We start from the raw sequence: 21,369 nt of genomic DNA on the forward strand, positions 1-21,369 counted from the left end.
CAAATGAACAACTCAGAATATGACATTCAGAGATTCCAGTTTGTGACACATTTTTCCATAGATTAGCTGAACTGTAACCTACTTGGCCAACAGTTTCTTCAGGCATGGATTTTAATTTTTCATGAATTCATTGCTCTAATAAAGTACTTGGCATTAGTTATGGCTTTTGAATTAAAATGCATTCATGACATTAAATTTTAAAATCACTAAGCCATTAATTTTGACCAGGTTTTTTGTTTTTGTATAGTGTTTTCAAGAATTAGCAACTAAGTGAGTATTTCACCAGCAAAAGAATGAAAGCTGTACTAATAAAACTTATTTTTGTAGGTCCCTGTGGAGAATGGTAATATTTTATACTCTGTATATCAAACAAGAGCCAAAAACAAATTTTCTGTTCTGAACAAGGCTTATCTGACAAATACCACATAGTTGAACTTATAATCAAGGGCAACTTAACACAATCTGCTATCTACGTTTTCTTCTACATTCAAAAATAAAAAGGTTTACAGCATTGCAGAATAGTTCTCTAAGTTGTCTATTTCTAGCAATGACTTTAGTGCCTATTTGTGAAACTATCTTGCTACAAAAGTTCCCAGGTAATAACTAAATAGCTGAGCCTATTCAGTGGAGGATGCTGATCTGCAATTTATTCAGGTATGCAAGCCCATTTCAAAAAGCAGTTGTCCTACTTTACCTTATGACAAATTCCTGCTTTGTTGCTTTTGTTTAGGGTAACATTCAGAAAGTTCAAAGAGTATAAATCATAGGTATTTTAGCTCTTACTATAAAATCATTACTTCAGATACCTCTACTGGCCCCTATAACCTTGCCACCAAAAGAAATAATCACCTGCTGACAGTACAGGAGCCCAAGAGCAGACTTCAAATCAGTTTTCATCTTGTTTTATCGCGTTTCATCTCATTCATCTTGTATTTATGAAACAGTATGGAGTTATGACACGATACTTAATAGAAACAGCCAATTTGATTCGCATGCTAGTATCGTTCTACCATTCAATAAACTACAATCAGTAAAGTAGCTCAGTTTTAGTTATGCATTTTAATTGAGTACAATTTACACATTTTATACACTTCTAAGCAGTGTCAAATTTGCTCAACAATAAGAATACAGCTCACTAAAACAGATGTCTGATCCTGCAGCTTCTCCAGTTCTTAGTATCAGTTTTCTTTATTACTCTACATTAACTTGTAGATAAATTAAGCGTAACATAAGTGTCTAAAAATCCAGCTGTGTTGCAAAACGCTGCTATAAGGCTAAATTTTCAAGTCCAAGTAGTTTCATAATCTATGTGCAGATACTTCTGAAGGCAGCAGGAATGCTATTCTCTGACAACCTAATTAAACTTCCAATAATGTCAGCAGGAATCTGATTGCAAAATGGCTCATTTTTATAAACATCACTACGTTTATGACTGACAAAGAGATACATGATCAGAGATGATCAGGTGTCATCTCCTTCACAATATACACTTTACGACTTGTGTTGTAAATTGCCTGCGAGTACAAAAAAATGAAGATGTTAAAAGTGTGTGCTCAATCCATAGAAAGTGGCACAGTTGATACAAAGATTCCATGGATTTTGCTCTTCTGCCAGCTTCACATCTATAACTTCACTAGTTTCTGAGGATTTACTCCCAATATATACAAAAATTTACATTTACATCAGGCCATCTTCTCTGTATAATATTGGACCCAGGATTACACAAGCTTTTAAAATGCAAGTGAAATATAGGGCAGAGAAAATATAATTGGAGTTTGCATGTTTTAAGAACAATATATAGACTCTATACCACAAGTGCACATGAAGCATACTTCTCTTCAAAGTTCGATTTGCAAATTTGCTGCTCATTGTAGAAGTTTATTTAAAACTGTAATTTTTTCTTTAGTACTGTAAAGTACTAAGTCTGAAAAAATTACATTTCTAATTGGAACATTTCAAAGTCAAAAAAGCCACACGTTATATCCCTCTATTTAAACAGTAAGAAACGCTAAGTTTGCAACTTCCTTATGGTACTTACTGTGGTGTTGATAGCCAGTTTTTCTAACTATAGCACAGGCTACACCAAAATATAGAATGTTTTTAGCTCACTCATATGACACAGATACTCTTTTAATAAAGCTTAGGTGTTAAGAAAGACAGTCACTTGGCACTGACCAAAGCGCCCATGCAAAAAGGAGAACTTTCTAGTGTATTTTAAACAAGCTCTGTTTTGCTTGCTCTTCTCAGCCACTTTGCAGAATCTGTTCAAAAATCCAGTGACAACTTCTAATCTTGGTGTCATTGTTGTTTGTTTGTTTTTATTTTCATTAAGATAATTGGCTAAATTTAAAGATAGTAATCCTGATACAGCAGGGATAGAAACATATTGTTAAAACCCTTTCAGACCTCACAGTCTTCATATAAATTTAAGACAATCTTAAAAACCTCTGAAGGAGATGTGCCTTCTGGTTTTATTAAAAATGAAGGTAACATCAAATAAAAAGCAAAACTAAAGTAGAATAGGTAGAACATTTTACTTTTGTCAAACCTTAAATGTAAAGTATATTAAAAAACATGGTTTTGGATTTCAAGAACAGGAATATAAACATGTATTTTCTATCCCAGAAAAAAAACCATGCAGGTGTTACAATACTTAATCATTCTCTACATCCACTGGTATGCAACATCAACTTAATGTTATTAAATAGATACACAGATACCATAAATCCATACAAATACCATGGTCTTCTGGCATCAGTTATACTGTAGCTCAAGCAAATCTGTTCTTTGGTAACGGAGTAAGTTCATTTTCCACTCTGATGCAGGACTGTTAGGAGACCATATTAGTCACTCGTATCAGAAAACAACAACTTCAGTAAGCATAGCCTGGGCTACTTTCATCACAAGAAAATAATATTAGTGGTGATATTAGAGGTACAAATGCAAAGAAGTTAAAGTGATTCCATCCTTGTGGTGGCTGTTTTAGGAAAAAAAATCCAAACTCTCTCCCTTTCTATTCATTGTTTAATCCTGGTAACATTTAAACTCACATGAAGGTATTTTGATAGATGGGAATGTACATAGGAACACTTTCAGTTTAAATAAAGAGAACTCTGGAGAATGGAGATTTAAAATTACCATGACCTGAAGGTATTTGTAATAAAGTTTAAAGATTTAGTAAACTGGGACATTACAAATCCAAAAAAAAATTTCTAGATTTTTCATCTTCCCTTTTTCAAAGACTGACAGAATATACATATACAGGTTGACATTTTGATTTATCCAAAACAATCTTCATTTTGCTCAGTTTGCAAGTCCTATCAACTAAAATGTAGTATCATTCACAACAAAATATTTTCAATAAATGAAACAATAAGCAAAGAAAACCAAAACTAAGCTCAGAAGCTAAGTGGTTTAGAAAGCCTTGGTAACATCTATGTGTGTGTTAGTGTGTCTATAATTTTTTTATACATATATATATATAGACACACACACACATATATATACACACGTGCGCACATGCGCACAGGCACACACACATTTGTAACCTGCAGTGGAGATCAATCTATTTTCTAATAAGGAACAAAACACATTATTTAAAAATGTGCCTAATTTAACAAAACAGAGAAGAAACTGCTGCTATCAAAATATACAATTTGGATTGCAGACTAGAAGGCTAACAACATTAAAAAAATAGTTTTAAGCAAAACCCCTTTGCTTCTGAATAACAACAGGTATCAACCTGCCATAGCATGAAGCATCCAAACCAGATTTTATAAAAAGTTTAAACTGTGACCCTTCTTCATTCGTAAAGTTCTTGACATATTACATAGTGCGAGCTCTGGTCTCCGAACTGGAGCCTCTTTCATTGTTCTTAATCCATACTCCATGAAATAAATGGCAGCTGAAGGATTCAGAATCTCAAGTGAGATTTATGCTTTACCATATACCTTAAAAATAAAAAGAACAGAACACAAAATTACTATTTTTTGGTATTTATAGAATTTTTTCTCTCAGGAATAACACACTTTGTTAAAACTAAATTCTTAGAGCACTAGCGAGTTGCTAAAGAGATGTAACGTCTTATAAGCCATAAAGCTTTATTATGCACAGTATTTGTCCCACTGCAAGACAGTAAGCTAAAATGTTTGCTTTGAAGAAAATCCACATCATCCGGGGCATCAAAAGGATTCTAGCATTTGAAAACTGTTGCTAAAGATAACTCCAGCTCATACTGGGAATTCAGATATATAGTTTAGCTGAGACTTAAATAAAAACGCATAGAAAGTTTGATGTTCAGAATCATTTACACAATTCCCACTGGACTTTTCTTTTTGAAGTCCACTCAATCATTCAAGCAGTTTGCTGTGCAATCAACATGAAAAGATTAAACACTCATTAAATGCATGGACTTCTCTCTTCCCTCAATATTTCAGCTGCTTCATGACCAAGTTTCTTCTCTAAAACATGAAAAAGATATTACAATTAACTTTTCACTCAGAGAGGGTTATGAGCCACGGCAAAGCAAAGTCAGAAGCAGCGCTGCTCTTCACAGAGCTGCTGGTGCTCCTCCATCCCTCACTTCTCATGAAAGGCAGCACTAAGTACTTGGAAGGCTCCAAAGATACAGAGGAAAGAAAGACTACACCAAAACTCATTATATGCCACATCTTCTCTGACCTTTCTCTTCTATCTGGTGCTGTGGGCCCAGAGGCATCAGAGTAAGATTATACTTTATAGCTCTTTTATCTTAAAGTAGTTTCTCACCTTTGCTAGACTGTCATCTAGTGAGGTACAGACAGAAAAGAGTAGAGCTCTTAAAACTCAGAACTGTAGTCCAAGAGAAGGGCTAGGGGAACAACGGAAAAATGCACCATGTAAGTTGTTCTCCACTCTTTTCCTTCTGCCTAAAGAGAGGTGGGGGAATCACTGTACTACTCGGTCATCAGTAACTGCCCTTCCTTTACATCCACACACATTATAGTTTGGAGACTACTATTATTTTGTTTATACTGAAAATATACCTGTATACGTTTAACTGCATGGTCAGGGAAAGTCTAAACAAATATTTTCAATACAAAACATTGTTCAGCTGTCTAAGTTTAATACAATTGCCCTGTTTCCATAACTTTTTATTCCCACTGAACATCATAAAAGCATGAGCATAAAGGATTTTCAACAGGAAATGTACCTGTCCAAAGTTTCCCAGAAGCGTAGAAATACTGGCCTGTCCAAGTGTCTTTTATGGTAGCTTAGTTCTAACACTGTTACATCCCATTTCTGTACATTTGGATCCAGACGTACTTCATCATATTTGAGATGAAAAGCTTTAACTACAGGAAACAGAAAAACATTTAGTGCACATACAAGATGACTTTACAGTATTTAATTATTAGCCAAAGAGAATCTCTCCCTTTTTCAGAATAAAGTGTGAGAATAAAATTAAGCCCATCTCTCAAGAAAGTCAACCAGTCAATAAAGGGCACCGAACTCAACACAGTGGCTGGTGACCACTCTCCAGTGCTCATACTACTATAGCTCTAAGTGAAAGGGTGGCCCCTATTGCAGACATTCCAAGGGAACAGCAGAAACTCATCGCCAACTCATGAGAGTTTTCTTTGGAAAACAAAGATATTCTTTCTGAAGATTTTTGAATTGTCTAAAACCTAAAAAAAAACAAAAAAACAAAACAAAAAAAAAACCACCAAAACAACAATTCATTTTACTGAGACTACTGAGAAGGAAGCCTGGAAAGCAGATAACCCCCAAATGCTACATGAAATATTCTGAGAAATAGTACTGCCAATTTCTTCTGATCTAGTACTCAGCTAATAATGGTAAATTATTAGCTATTACTTTCCTTTGGGGAAGCATTGCCTCATGTGAATTATGTAAACCCCAAGTATTAGCAAGATGACTATTAAATCTTTCTTATGATTCTTTTTGCTTCCTTGGCCAAATCATAATTTTGACACAATCCAGTGTAAAGTACTTAACTCTTGTACAATTCCTATCTGGTAATCAATTTGATGCATTACATATTCTTGAATAAGTCAAGATGAACTAGAGCAAAATGTAACACCAAAACAAAGTACATTTGGGGGAACTAACTCTTGTCTGTTAGCTACTAAAACAATATTTGGTAGTATACTACGGAATTGTAATGTATAAAATATTGGGGAACAGATTTCCTGACCCCTGCTAGTGAACACAGTATGCTAAATTTAGTAGGAACCCATTAGAATTAGAATAGAATCCCAAGGTTCAGCAAAAAGTGCTCCAGAAGATGTCTATCTTAATATCTCACAGTAAGGAATAAAGCAGAATAAAAAAGAAATAAAATAAAAAATGCAAAAGCAAAACAAAAAACCTTTTGTTCAGTGTGCATGAAGTCTGCAGTTTTACTGTTTTCCTATAACGCTACTGGACAAGCAGTGTGAAACAAAACCATGAATACATACATACTATCTGCCATATAACATTGCCTGTTTTAAAATAAGCCTAGAGAACGCAAATAGACACATACCAGGGCTATGCATTTACAAAAAAAAAACAATTGACAACCTTTGTGTTAAGGTTAAATGATATTAAGCTGAAAACAACCGACCTGAAAAATCAGAATTAAAGCACAATAATAAACTCTAGCATTTTAAAGACTTTTAAAATGATATTCCAAATTAAATATTTGCTCATTAACTTGACATCATTCAAAAATTTCATCTGGAATGTTCACCTGCAGACACAAAGATAAGAAGCTTGCTTGCTACATGAACATTAAACACTCAGAACAGATGGAAAGAAAACTAAGAACAATTCTACAGACTCACCTAACAAAATGCTGTGTGACATAGCAATTGAACAAATAAAACCAGTTTGACAGACTCTGCTCCAATTCTTTACGGTAAGCTACCTTCTTGTTTTCCAAAATGACAGTAATATGCCTTAAATCCTTGTTAATCACCATGGACCCTGTGACTTACACAAGAAACTGCAAGCTGTAGATGAAACAATGGATTGTTGCAGATCCCAGAAAGTGCCTTTACAAAGGCTATCGAAGACAATACATATAGGCAAAGCGATAGCTACACTGGCATTGCCCATTCACTCCCAATTTACATGGCTTTTATTTTGAGGAGTGAATAAAGCCATTAGGAAAAGCACTGGAGATACTCCTATCAGGAAAGCATTTTCCAAATAGCTATCTTTAAAACAACTGAATGCATTTCTAAAATGTAAAGGGTGCATTTCAACGTATCTTTATGAATCAATTAAGAAAAGGTACCTTTCTTTCACTTTAAAAATCTAAGGATTTGTACATCTCCGGTCTGAACACCTAAGGCTAGGTTTTTGATTTATTTTTAGACATAGCAAAATATATCATTACAATTCCTATCCTATGTCCCCCTACATATTTTCTTTATTTCTTCTTTCATTAGTCTCTTCTGTTAAACCCTCCTGTGTTTGTTTTTTTTTTTTTAATTTTGAATTTAAGACTCTTTCACTTACTACCTGCTCAATCCTTCATTCAACTCATTCTGTTTTCTTGTTCACAGCCTTAGCCTTCTGACTGTTCCCCACTCTGCATCCCAAACTAGCATTCTTTTAGGGTCCTACTTCTATACCAAATATGCACACAATGCAAAACCTGATCAGACCTGTCTCCTCAATATACTAACTGGAAGATGACAAACTGATTTATTTTTTATTTTTTTTTAAATCTGTAGCTCAGAAAACACTGGACACTATAAAAAGGTCTATTTTCTAAGGCAGCTTCACACTGAAGCAATAGCAACAGTGAACAGAAGCTTGCAGTTTCCTTAGATATTATTGCATACTTTGCAATTAGAATAGTGAACAGTGCAAGAGAAGTGCTCTGTGTACACCAAAACATACTGGCACAATTGTGCTAACAAAAAAATCACAGAATCACAGAATCATCTAGGTTGGAAGAGACCTCCAAGATCACCGAGTCCTACCTCTGCCCTAACACTAACAAGTCCTACACTAAACCATATCACTAAGGGCTACATCTAAACGTCTTTTAAAGACCTCCAGGGATGGCGACTCAACCACCTCCCTGGGCAGCCCATTCCAATGCCTAACAACCCTTTCAGTAAAGAAGTTCTTCCTAACATCCAACCTAAACCTCCCCTGGCGCAACTTTAGCCCATTCCCCCTCGTCCTGTCACCAGGCACGTGGGAGAATAGACCAACCCCCACCTCGCTACAGCCTCCTTTAAGGTACCTATAGAGAGCGATGAGGTCTCCCCTGAGCCTCCTCTTCTCCAGGCTAAACAACCCCAGCTCCCTCAGCCGCTCCTTGTAAGACTTGTGAATGTTCCAATCTACACAGTGGAAACATCTAACTTGCACATTAGAAGTATTTGTATCCTATTACCATCATTATCACCAAGTTTTTGTCAAACACCAGACCATACTTTCAAAACTCTTTGTGAAATACTGGGTGATTAATCCTCTCTTCAAACAAGTCATGAAATCTGAAGACAGCCGTTTATAAAGTGTTACATAAATAGCCTTTTTGCCTGTTTTACAGGCTTGGAAAGTAAATTTCCTTTCTGGTACATTAGCTATTTCCAAACCTCTGGTAAAGACAACAGCTCTGAGAAGATTTCCATGAGCTTCCACAGGTCAGAACAGAAGAGTTGCAGAGGACACATTAATATTTGCCATCTGTGTGAATACCCAAGCCCCTGCTTTTTCAACCAACTTAGTCCAACAGTACTTGACCACGAGCATAAACACCACAAAACTAAAAGCAGACTAACAAACCCTAAAACGCTTAAACACAAACAAAAACCTTACTTTTTGCAAAGATATCAACAGGTGATCCATCAGGCAAGAGCCAAGGCCAGCCTTTGAACTGCCAAGCTGGACCCTGTACAAATACTGCCACCACACGATCCCTGTGAATATAAAAAGGATGAACACGCTGATGGCCTTGAACATTTAAAATACATTGCCTGTTTAAGAAAACATGTATTTTAACATAGTGTAGTTTTTGTTGTTGTTGTTTTTGTAATAGTAATATATCCCATTTAACAACTGCACCTTCAGTACAACTACATTTTCTCCATTACAAAGCAAAACCTTATGTGAATTATCTAGACTTTTAGTTCTGCCCTTTGCAGATTTATTGGAAATAGTGAAATAGTGTTTATTTCTGGACATTGTTTTGCTTTTTATAAGTGTTCAAACAGTTTAAACATAATCCCCTACAAATTAGACTGTAACTTGAGATGTAGCAATTTAAAAGCCTTTATTCTGCACAGTTAGCTTTTATTCTAAAAATTTATTGCAAGAGACAGCTGCTAAATTTCTGCCTCCAGTTGCAAAGTGCGTCATTTATTGTGAGGGTATGTAACCATTACCTGCGGTTTAAGACAATACATTTGTGATTAAGATGATGAAGCTTTTATATTAATAAAATTTTCAGAAAAAACCTTTGAGAATACATGTCCTCCCACATACAGTCTGCCTTCTTCTTGAACGTTTACATCATCCAAGCATGGTTCCTACCTACTAGAACAAATAATTGCATCCCTAACCTAACACCCAAATTTAATTCTAGTCTACCAAACCCCAAATGGAAAAGAATGATCAAGGGATATCTTTGTGATATTTTTTAAGAGAAAAACAGAAACTTTAAGGCTTGCCATTTAAAATTGCATTGCAAGGTTTGTAACGGGTAACAGAAAAAACAGCAACAACAAAACTTTAAAAGCAACAACTTCAAAAACTTCCACGTGTTAATTTCCAGATGCTAATGTCTGATGCTCTGTTGGATTAAAAACAAGCTAAATAAAAACACATCATTTTCTCTCTTTGGTCAGAAGCACTTTAAATACCAATTTGGATATTAAGGTTTGATCCTCTTAAGTGCTTTTCAGTATTAGAATTTTAAAACCACTGATTTGTGATTTATTCAAGTTCTAAATATAGAACACAATTTAGGAATAGGACCTTTCCAAAAATACTCCTCTCCATTAAAAACTACTTTCGAAGCTACAAAACCATCAAAAATGTCGTGTACATCTAAAATCCTCACACCTCTGAGGAAGAACTAAGAATGTTGCCTAATTCATTACCTCACAAATAATAAACGTATTTCTCCAGAATTTTCCTATTCCAAGAGAAATATATTTTCATAGTATCAAGGAACGGGCTTAGAGACAAAATCTTTTACTTTTATGAAAAAGCTGCAAAAAGCTCTCTCATTCCCTTCCCCCAACTGGGGCTCTCCCTTCAGAAGCAAGCTTCTATCATTGAATCCAGTTCATTGACTCTGATTCACTACTGAAACTGCAGTTCTGTTTTTACTGTGGTTTTTTTTTTCCCCTCTTTAAACTATTATAAAAAAGTTAGAACAGCAGATGTTGAAGAGGTCGGCAAATGCATCTTCCCAATAGGCTCTAATTCAGAAAGAAGATAATAAAGAAGGATTCTTCTCTTGGACCATGCTTCAGCAACTTGCATGCTACAGTATCACAAACTGGAAAACTCATGAACATTCTTACTTGAATTCCTGGAACATTTCAGACAAACTGAAAATAGTTGTGCTGCTCATATTGTTAAAACAAAATGTTATTTTTAAGAAAGATCTATCAAGAAGTTTAGCTTTATATCATTTTAAGCTGGAGACAACACTCCTATAGAGTCAATCAAACCCATTCTTACAGCCTTGTCTTCACTTCTTATGCAGTTTAATAGAATTTTATTGGTCCCCTCCACATTCTGCATTCTCCTGATAAAGAACTTTTGTAATGGGAAATCTATTTTACCAGTCTTGTGGCATAAGCTTTAGAGGTTGGTCTACTACTCGATAAGGTACAGTAACGCTGACTGTAGTTCCCCCAGGCTGCATCTGGTCCTTCCTTCTCTGTATTAGAGTTTCATTTTCTCGCTGACAACCTTGCTTCTTCTTTTCATCTGATGGTACAAACCTTGGAGAATAAAGAAACATTCAGTAGGCAAAAGTAATTTGATCGAATCAACAGGAAAAGTACCAACTTTATTGGAACATTGCATTATTGGCAGCAGTCACTGAAACCATCTCATTTTCACTACACCAAGCCTCCATGACTACCCATTCAGTACAGCAAGACGACCAAGTTTCACGAGTCTTTGTGACAAAACCAGTTGTACTGAAACGTCTTCTGCCCCTCAAATCTACAGCCAGAGCTGTTCTTACATGTTTGTGGCATGTCTTGCCTACCTTACCCAACGCATTTGCAGATGAGAAGCCAGATCATAGCCTGCTGAACAGCAATAACAAATTATTTTTAATGATCAAGGATAAATAACACGTGAAGACATGGGGAAGCTTAGGCATTAAGAAATCATTGCTTCCTGGAGTAAATTTTATAGCTTTTGTCCTTGGGGAACTCAAACCTATCCAGAATTATTTTTTCCTCATGAAAGCTGGGATTTTTGGTCAAATGGATCAGATTTTATTCTTTTTTTTTTTTAAATGAGTGATTTTACAAGATCAGATGATTCATCTGGTTACTTCAATGCATGTACTAAAATTTTGGATTTATTTTTTTATTTTTTAAAAGCTTCTCTGATAGATAAATAATGCTTACAAAATAAGGACAGCATGATCCTTATGTCTCACATAATCTCAGTAAGACAAAAAGAAATGGTTAAGAAGTGACCCGCCAAATGAATTTCAGAATTTTTATTTTTCAGCCTCATCTTTGTTTAAAAAAAAGCAATTCCATTTCAAGAACCTCTTTTATACGGCAATAATAAAATACAGTACACCCTGCAGTTCTTAAAATTGGCATCATAAATGAGAGAGTAGTGTAGGGCTTTCTACTAATGAAAAAGGGAAGATAATAAAATCATGCATTTTTACAGATGTAAAACTGCATCACAGAAAGGTATGCTGATGTGACCAGTATCACCTACCAGGCCAGCAAAAAAACTAAGGAGAGAGCAAGAGCTCAGAGCCACCTTCTCCTAACAGTCTAGTGAGAACCACCCAGTCGCACTACTAATATTGTTTGCCTCTGACATTTCATTTCCAAAGTTCTGACAAAAAAGAAACAGTATATTTCACTTAACTGCACAAGGTATCAGGAGTGTTGGTGCTATATTTTAAAAGCACAATACTCCACACAACAGGTAAGATTTCTCTTCATTATAAAGCAGATGGTGCATTCTGAACGTTTACTGCATTTATGGACATGCTGCTTGAAACATTTTTAAAGGTGTTCTCTTCAACCCATTTTAAGTTCAGTACTAAAAAACAACTTGAATATGCTTAAACAACAGGTAGACTGCACTTTAAATTACTGTGGAAATAGTAAAAAGGAAAGAAAAATGAAGTAAGAGGAAAAGTTCATTATTCACCCCACCTGAAAATACTGGCTTTTGCTAACATTTCATACTCAATGAGAAAGTGGTATCAGGGCTTGGGGAGAATCATTACAGATTTAATATTGTGTTTTAGGCTTTTAAAAACACATTTTAAATGGAAACCCAACCAGCTCTACCAAGTTAGAGGAACAAGGGTATTAACAAGCAATATTGATTCTACAAAGTCTGGCAATTTCACCACTATAAATTATATCTGAAGCACCCCGATATTGGCTGACACAGACATTCTCAGTGTTACTTCTAGCTTCATATGCTTGTGTGTAAGAATTCATTTCAATGCTAGTTTATTGACAAGTTTCTCTCCAGTTCATGGTCAGCTAAAAACTGTTACCTAACTGAGGCAAACCAAATGTTGCCGTAATGCCTGTATCTTCTGGACTACAATACCCTCCCATTTTACTTGCTGTAGAAGTCTGAATAGGACGGAACAGGACAGAACAAATACCTTGTTATCTGAATGTTCTGAAGAAAAAAAACAATACAATGAGCAGATTCAAAAGGGAAGAGTAAAAAAGGCGTCTATCAAAGAAAGCATTGAAGGAAATGCTTACACATATGTACACGCACAGAGTAGAGGAATAAACAACAGCTTACAGAACATTTATGAAATGCATGCTGAATCCATGGCTACTTTGCTCCAAAATCCTTGAAATGCAAGCATGTATAATAAAAGCCACGTGCTCCCAAACTGAGAATCATTTATAATCATACAGCAATTTCTATTATGAGAGGCTTACTCCATCACTAGACATAAAAGTCAAACTCAAGAAATCTGAGTATTAAAGAAAACAGCAAAAACACCATCTTCTCTTGGGAATAATTTGCCACAATACTCCGCCTGGTAGCTTAACTACATATTTGTACTTGACCCCTTTTTAATCATGCTCTACACTAGAAATGTGTTCTGAAGCCCGACTGTGCAGTAGCTTACATTTTTATTGCTTCTCCAGATTACTATTCCCTAGTCAAAAAAAAGTGATCCCACACTTATTTAGAAACCATCTTTATATTTATACTCTTACTAGGAAATTAATAGTGCTCAATCCTGTTGCTGTTAGTTGCCAAAATCAGTATTCGCATAAAAATTGGTGCGCTTTCGCACTTAAAGGCAGCAGGTCCCTTTCCTTAAGGGAAACGGGCAAGTGATTGAGCAAGATCAAATTATGGGAGGTAACTGGTAAGACACCATCCACTGAACTGCCAGAACTGCTTGTGTCTAAGCTCTAAGCTCAAAGGAATTGTTCGCATTAACTTTAAAACACTTCCACTCGGGTCAGGTCAACGCTTTCCGCCTCCCAGTTTGGGCCTTCTGCAAAATGTATCAACAGAAAATAAGGCGACTCCAATGCTGGACAGTAACTGAGCTCATCACAACACACATCTGATTATGTTTAGAATTTGAGACTTCTTTTACAACCCTCTCACTATTTCTTATTTGATTACAGTGTCAAAAGCCTCATATACCTACCTTCGCAAGAGAACAAGGCACTTTTGTAATGCATCATCCCTGAGTCTTTCAGACTGTTTGCTCCATATCAAAGTTGAATAAATCTCATTGAGTTGCCTGGCCACAAATATCAGTTAGAGAAACTGTACTTTAACAGAAGTTTCAAAGGGTTTGTTTGCTACATCGTTTTTAGCTGTGCAAAACTGCTGATACTAACTATAAAGGCTTTTTTTGTTTATAACAGAGGGCCAATTATAAATTTTCAACCCATTCAGTTTAACTGTGTACTCTGCTTTCTTACCAGATTAAGAAAAGCAACTATGGTTAAACATATCCTAAGTAAATCATCATAATAATAAAAGTATATATTCACCTAAATGTTTACATCTTCCTGATACAAATTTCTGCTCCACTCTTGTTCCACGTAACCCAAACGCTCCTTCTTTATTACCCCACACCTCACAGAACAGTAAGGGAGCCAGCACTGCAGCCTGTGAACAGTGTGCTTCACACGCACGCCAAAGCCTTCCTACCCAAACAGCCCTGCGTGCCTCATCCTCCCAGAGATGCCTCACCTGAATTCTGGGGATTCTCTTATGTTTCCTAGCAAATTCCTCTGCAATGTCCCTCAAACACTCCTCCTGCTCCAGAAATCCCTTCTCCTTGTGCTGTACCATTGGTCTCTGATAGAGCTAACAAGCAGGCCGATTACCCCTAAAAACAGAAGAAATTCAAATCTATCTGCATCTTCCTCATTAATTTAGGTGTTTTTCCATGTGGACAGCATCATTTTTTTTTTTATTCCAAAGCTTGTGGCAAATGAAATGCATCTTCTGAATCGCTACTGTTCTGTCAAATTTAGCTGAAAGTGGGGAATGAATTACAGAAGGTGGTGACTCAAGGCAAAACTACACAACTCTTTTTCCCTGCAAAATCATCCCATATATATCATTCTACATCAAGGCCAGTTCCACACTCTGCATACCTGAACATTAAGAACAAACCCTGCAGCCATTCCTAAACAAACTACTTCAGTAAATTTGAAATGCAAAAATTACAGACCAGGTGGCACATTTTCTAGAAAAGTGCTACAGCTGTCACAGCTGAATTAATATTTTGCTCTTCTGAGTTTTGCTGTTGCATTTCTGATTCATCAACGTCCCTTGCTTCTTCACTTAGCTTTTGATACCTGTTAACTATGTCGGTGTCTTCCTTTGTTCCCTTTTTTTTTTTTTTTCCCCTTCCCAGGATCAAGTTCTTTGCACTCAAACACTCAGCCTTCTTTAGGAGCAAGTCTAGAGAAGCTAACTGTAATTGTGCCCCCATGGAGCTGGAAACAGTGCAGCCTTCCTAGCACGGATATACTTAGAGATGACATACAGGTGCTTTATTCCATTATATCTATTCCTGCACCACACTCATGAACTACATAGATGTAAAATCCAGGGCTTGTGCTTATGTAATTGTTTCTTAAGCATAAAAACCCACATAAACAAGCAACATCCTCTGTCAACACAATTAGATCAAACTAGTAACTGCTCGCACATTAAATCATAATGTTAAAAGCCAGCCTTCTCACAGATTAAATATTTCATAAGAGGCCTTAAGAGTCCAGCATGCCTACCAGATCTTTGGTGGCATGTGGCAGTAATCTAGAAGCCAGGAATAGCTAGAGATCTGAAGGCACCTTGTATCTCACAGTGCTGTTTTAAAAAAATTCTAGGGCAACTCCACTAAAATTTAGCACCACAATATGGACAGACTATTTTTCAAAAACAAGCGTATAAAGTCTCATAAAGGATAAGGGAAGTGCTGAAGGTGGAAGAAAGAATAACTACCCAACTTTTTGAATGGACTACTGGTGCAAACTATCTATAACAGTGTATTTTTCTGTGAAAATGACTGTTTCAGAAAAATGGACTGATATTAACAGGCAACTTTAAAAACCGTGTTCTGTCGGACAAGTTTTTGTTTATTAAAAACACAATACTGATTTCTACCTTGCCATTATGGAAGCAAAGTATCATGTTGATTGCATTTAACCATAATGAATTAAATTTTAGAATCTGATAGGTTCATTTATTTAAGCAACAGCAGTTGTAAACTGCCATATTCTAGCACACTGCAACGTAATAAATCAATTTTAGCAACTCAGTATTATTTCCCTAAAAGAATTTTCATCAATTCTTACTGATAATGTTTCATTATCATTTTTTCTGTATATGAACTTTAAAAAAGAATACCCACTATTTCTGCACAGAGACATTTACTAATGATTGCTAAACAAAACTAACAAAAATAACATCTCCCATCTTTCTGGTATCAACGCATATGTAGTTTTTAAGATGTTACAGCGATGTTGGCAAAGAAAAACAGAACACACTGTCAGAGTCCAACTGTCTGACCACTCATTGTCCTCAGAGCAAGTGATCCCTCTGCATGCAGAGGTTGGCTATGATATGAGGTTGCAGTTTTGCTTTTAAGAATGTATTCTGATTTCGTTCCCTGCATACACCATTTTATGTATCATGTTGTCTTTTGTAACTGTTTCTAGACTGTATGAATTCTTATATATTTCCTAACTTCACTACTGCTGTCGAGCAACTTCTTAACAAAAAATACAAGCTTACTTCTCCCTTTCCTTTTTTCAACTTACCAGAATCTTTCCATTTTTCGAATTAATCCCAAATATCACTGAAATCAGTGCAATGTTATTCTACCCATAAAAAAGTCCCACTTCTCTTATTTTAAAATCCCTTCTCTTTTTTAAAACTTGACTAACTTTTTTCCCAATCTTTCTTAGTACTTAATTTATTTATACCCTAATAAAGGGTAGTAGTCCCTTTTGCAGATGGTCTTAACACTACCCTACCTTAAAGCTACCTACTTAAACCACAACTTACTCTATAGACTCTTATTCACAAGCATACCGCTAAATCAAAAGTCCTATTATTACTGAATTTTTACTGAGTAACATTTACTCTCAAGTATATCTTGTCTGAAGTGCCAATTAGTATGAGAGTCCAATACTTTCTGACCAGGGTCTTTTAGACGTTCCAAAATAGAAGAATTTAATGTTAATATTGAATTTACTTATTTGGGCATAGGTTTGACACTACACGGGATTTTGATTGAGTAGGGTGATACAGCAACGAACTGAAATCGACACACAAGGATAATATACAATTACAAGACGGAGTTAGATGGCAATACAAACAGATTCTCATTACCAGTCACTGTATATTCATCACCACAACGCTGCGTGTCCCCAGCCACTGGGAAGAAATATGTGTTGAAGAAAGCTCAAGCCTGTTCTCTTCAAAGTTCATTTTTTTGGTTGTTCAGTTTTTATACTCTGTGTTGGGCTAGGCAACATATAAACTTCCCTCCTGGTGGTATGGCTGGCTCTACAAGTTAGTATCTTCTATTGATTGTCTCAGGGAAGACCATTTAGACAACCAGTTGATCTGCTCAGCCACTATAGCCATTTATCTAAAAGGCCAACCTCTGCTTCTCTTTTCCTTTACCATGGCTATGATCATCTGCATTCTCTTCTGACCTGCACGATCCCTTTCTGTACTTAAAGAGGCTTATAAAAAAGAAGGAAAGTGGCTTTTTACACAGGCAGATAGTGATGGGACAACGAGGAGGTTTTAAACTCCAGAAGGGGAGATTTAGATTAGATGTTATGCAGAAATTCTTTACTCAGAGTGGTGAAGCACTGGACCAGGTTGCCCAGAACAGCTGTGGATGCCCCATGCTGGAGTTGTTCAAGGCCAGACTGGATGGCGCCCTGGGCAACGTGGTCTACTGGGTTGCATCCCTGCCCATGGCAGAGGGGTGGGAACTGGATGGTCTTTAAGGTCCCTTCTGATTCAAGCACTTGTGTGATTCTGTGATCATCCTTGCCTAGCTCCTCTGAGCCTTCTTCCATGGTAAGGGTTTGTTATCACTTGCACATGCATGCATATACATTACATAAGAAGAAAACCACTCTAGTCATTAGAAATGGTACTGTAAGATCTTCTCAATCTGCCCATTTGGCTCAATTGTGCAAACACTGAGTTTTTTTGCCTTTTTTTTTTTTTAACCACTATTCATGAGGCATACATTTCTTTTATAATCTGGTCTGTAAAACTAGTCTGTCATGAGACAGAACAAACTCCCTCCTGATTGTTTATTAATTTGGTACTAATAAAACTGTATCTGACAACAATTTTTTATACAGCATTACAATATGTTCTAGTATGTTCTAATCAGCTACTTACTTCAGATCTTGCAGAAGGTCCTTTGCATTAAGCATCGTTATTAAAGAGGTCGTGGCTGCCGGAATGATGATTATGGGAGTTCGAGATCCTGTAGAGAAAATGAAGTTATATTTCTTGCCTTTTTTCTTTTTTTTTAATTAAAGGAGCTGTACACAAAACCAAAATTTTGCTTAACAGACCGCAATTATGGTAAATATTCAAGGGAAACTGTAAGTGAATATCTAAATTGAAGGTCTTCATTCACCATAGAAAGCATATCCCTGTAACAGGAGTCTCCAGGAGTCTCTAAATATTGGTAATCACATTTAGCAAAATACAATTCTCTTTGCTTGTAGTTCCAGCAAAAGAAAGTGTGGGCATAATTCACACAAAAATGAAAAGGACAGTAACTAAAAATGACTAACCTTTTTTCTGGTTTGGAGGTGGTCTTGCTTGAGAAACTGAGAAAAAAACGGAATATACAACAGAATGAGTAATACATAATACAAATGCTAAGACTCAAAACATTTCAGTGTTTATCTCACTTTTCAATGTTTTGAGATGCAGGAGTCACACTATAGTCATTAGATCATTTTCAGAGAAGCAAGACACAAAGTTGAAGAGGGGATTTATAATTTGGGTCTCAGTATTCAGCAGACAAACAGCTTTTGACTGTCTGAAAACAGATGCAAGTACAGTTGAGTCAATCTCCTCTGCTTTTTCTGAAACTAGTCATCTTTCTCTATCCTCCCCAAAGGGAAAAGACGGTATAGCACTGAAACACTGCCAGCAATCTTCAAGCAAGCTGCTTGTAGACACCAAGCTCAACTGTGCTGAACGAAGAGGAAGACTGTTTCACAACAAGACAATCTTTACAGGTCCTCACCTTTCCACAAGTAGGTGTTACAGTAAATGAAATCTCCATAGGATTAGCTATCCTTCAGACATACAGAACTTACTACAATCTAAGTCTTCAATAGCTTCAGACTTATTTGGGTTAGTTTCTGATTGCAATTATCCCCCTAGTTGGATTTTTCCCCACAATAAAGTGTTTCCTTTTTAGTCTTCCATGTTTCATGACCTCCTAGTTTTGGGAGACGTTTCAGTCCAAAGTTGGAAAAGCGCATGTTTCTTCACTTTGGTGCTATTACCAAATAACCTGGCTTTCTCCAAATAAATATCTTACAGTTCACTTTTAATAAATTAGAGTATTCAGGATTCCTAACTTAAAGAAAGGACTATTGTGCTTAATAATTACCATTATCCTAATCCACAAAATTAGAAAAGTCAGTAGTAAAAAGATTGATGCAGACTGTACCTTAAGTCTCAACTGCTACTATGCATGACAAATTTCATTAATTGACTTCCAATTTCATAGCACCAACTTGCTCATGTTTATTTATGACCAACTGTTTCAGAAACTGGCTAGAACATTATAAATATTCACACCACACAGTTGCCATTGTTGAAATATTGAGACTATATCCTTAATTATCTTTTCCTAACACTGTCAAATGCACTGATATAACTGGCAATACTACATTGAACTACTTGAATTTTACCTACCCAATGTTTTTTTTTTATTTTTTAATTTAATTATCTCCTTACTGTAAAAAAAGTTCCTGAAACATATGGACAGCATCAGCTGCCAAGAAATAAAGCATCTGTAAGAAATGTGATAGCTGTACCGAGACAGGTTAGTAGAAAACTAGATAATCTAAATAGGTATCCCCCCCCAAAAAAATTAAGAAATTTGTTCAAATCAGCATTATAGAATTGTTTCGATCAATTCAGCTAATCCTTCTATGTGCAATGATGCAACCTCCTGCACACTGCACATTTAAATACCGTCACCCACTATGAACAGACACTCCCTCCCTCCTGAGGCTCAAACCCCCAAATGTCCTAGAACATGCAGAATAAGAAATCCTTTTTTGGAATGTAGTAGTATATATTTCTTCAGACTGTTTTTTTTCTTTTCAACAGTATGGAGGCAAGTTAGTTGAATAGAGAAGGGCAACATCAGTATAAAAAATACACTTCTGTCAATGCACATGAAACTACGACTAGCAAGTAGGAACCTGTGACAATTCAGTCAGATTTCTGCTCTTGCTACTTCTACCCTTTTCATACTGCTGTCTGTCAGCTTCATTTGCATTGTTATGCTCAACAGGGCCAGTGAGATAAGTATGACAGGCAGCATGACCTTTCTAGTACCTAAATAACCAACCAGAAGAACCTGTGCACAACAGCATTTAGGTATGCTGTGAGAATATTCAGTATTAGAATAGATTTGGGGGATGAATCCTTTTACAACATTAAAGCATTAAATCCTAGAAATAAAGCTCAAGGAAATAGCAAGGCACGTATTTAAAGCTCTTAGTAATCTAAACAAGAACACAGTACTCCAGCAAAACTTCTAGAAAAAAGCATATTCATTTAGAAAGGCAGCTTTGATTAAAAAACACCAAAGAAACTACTGACAAAAAAAGCGATCCCTTCTTAATACCTTCATAACAATAACTATTTTCTCATTCTTAAATCATACCTTTCACTTGAAACTTTCTTCCACCAAACCAAAAATTCTCATGATATGTAAATTAAGTACAGCCATGCACAACGCTGTTTGGAAGCACCGATTTTCTGTTTGTATTTTTACAGTCTTCCTCAATCCTTTTCAATGGGTTTCTCATTAAAACAAAACAAAATACCTACATCTTTCTAACTTTGAACTTCAATTGGAAATTCAGTCTGATGTACAGAGCTGACTTGGTAGCTAAAGTCTATTAGATTGGGAATTTAAAAATCCAGCTGAAGATTCTAACCTCATTACACATCTTGTGTGTTCAGAAGCGTGAGAAATAATGATAATACACTGAGAGAAATACTTGTATTTCTGATATATTGAAGAAGTATAACAAGTCTCTTTCTGAGACTGGCTTTTGTATTTAGGTTGTTTCTCCTTGATATATTAACCAACTCTCACTACATATTTGAAAAGGCATTCTGAACTATTAACCTTACAGCCAAGTCTTTCACTTGACTTTTCGATTTCACTGTCATGTCCTTTCGACAGGATGACTGGGCAAACATGCTGAACAGAATGAACCCAAGCACCAGAACATTTCAATTCTCAAGCTACATGTGGTATAACTAACTAGAAAGTCACATGTCATTTCCAACACATATGCCATTAAAAGCCACAAAAAGGACCTCCACTTCATTCTTCAGCTAACCAAAATTTTAAATACAACTTCTCTGAAGCTTATACTT

General features: G+C 36.0%; 1 protein-coding gene across 1 annotated transcript in view; it reads right to left on the reverse strand.

Moving 5' to 3' along the window:
• Positions 1-2,510: 2,510 nt before the first annotated feature.
• Positions 2,511-21,369, reverse strand: part of CDC73 (cell division cycle 73) — a 95,256-nt gene continuing 76,397 nt past the window's right edge. Inside the window, exons 12-17 of the mRNA XM_083847302.1 lie at positions 18,522-18,557; positions 18,118-18,205; positions 10,800-10,961; positions 8,824-8,924; positions 5,192-5,333; positions 2,511-3,950 (exon numbers count right to left, since the gene is read on the reverse strand). Coding sequence (XP_083703428.1) covers positions 3,914-3,950; positions 5,192-5,333; positions 8,824-8,924; positions 10,800-10,961; positions 18,118-18,205; positions 18,522-18,557 — 566 coding nt within the window. The 3' untranslated portion in view covers positions 2,511-3,913. The remainder of the gene's footprint in view (positions 3,951-5,191; positions 5,334-8,823; positions 8,925-10,799; positions 10,962-18,117; positions 18,206-18,521; positions 18,558-21,369) is intronic.

This window comes from Anser anser (assembly GCF_964211835.1).
Source record: "Anser anser genome assembly, chromosome: 8".
NCBI lineage: Eukaryota > Metazoa > Chordata > Aves > Anseriformes > Anatidae > Anser > Anser anser.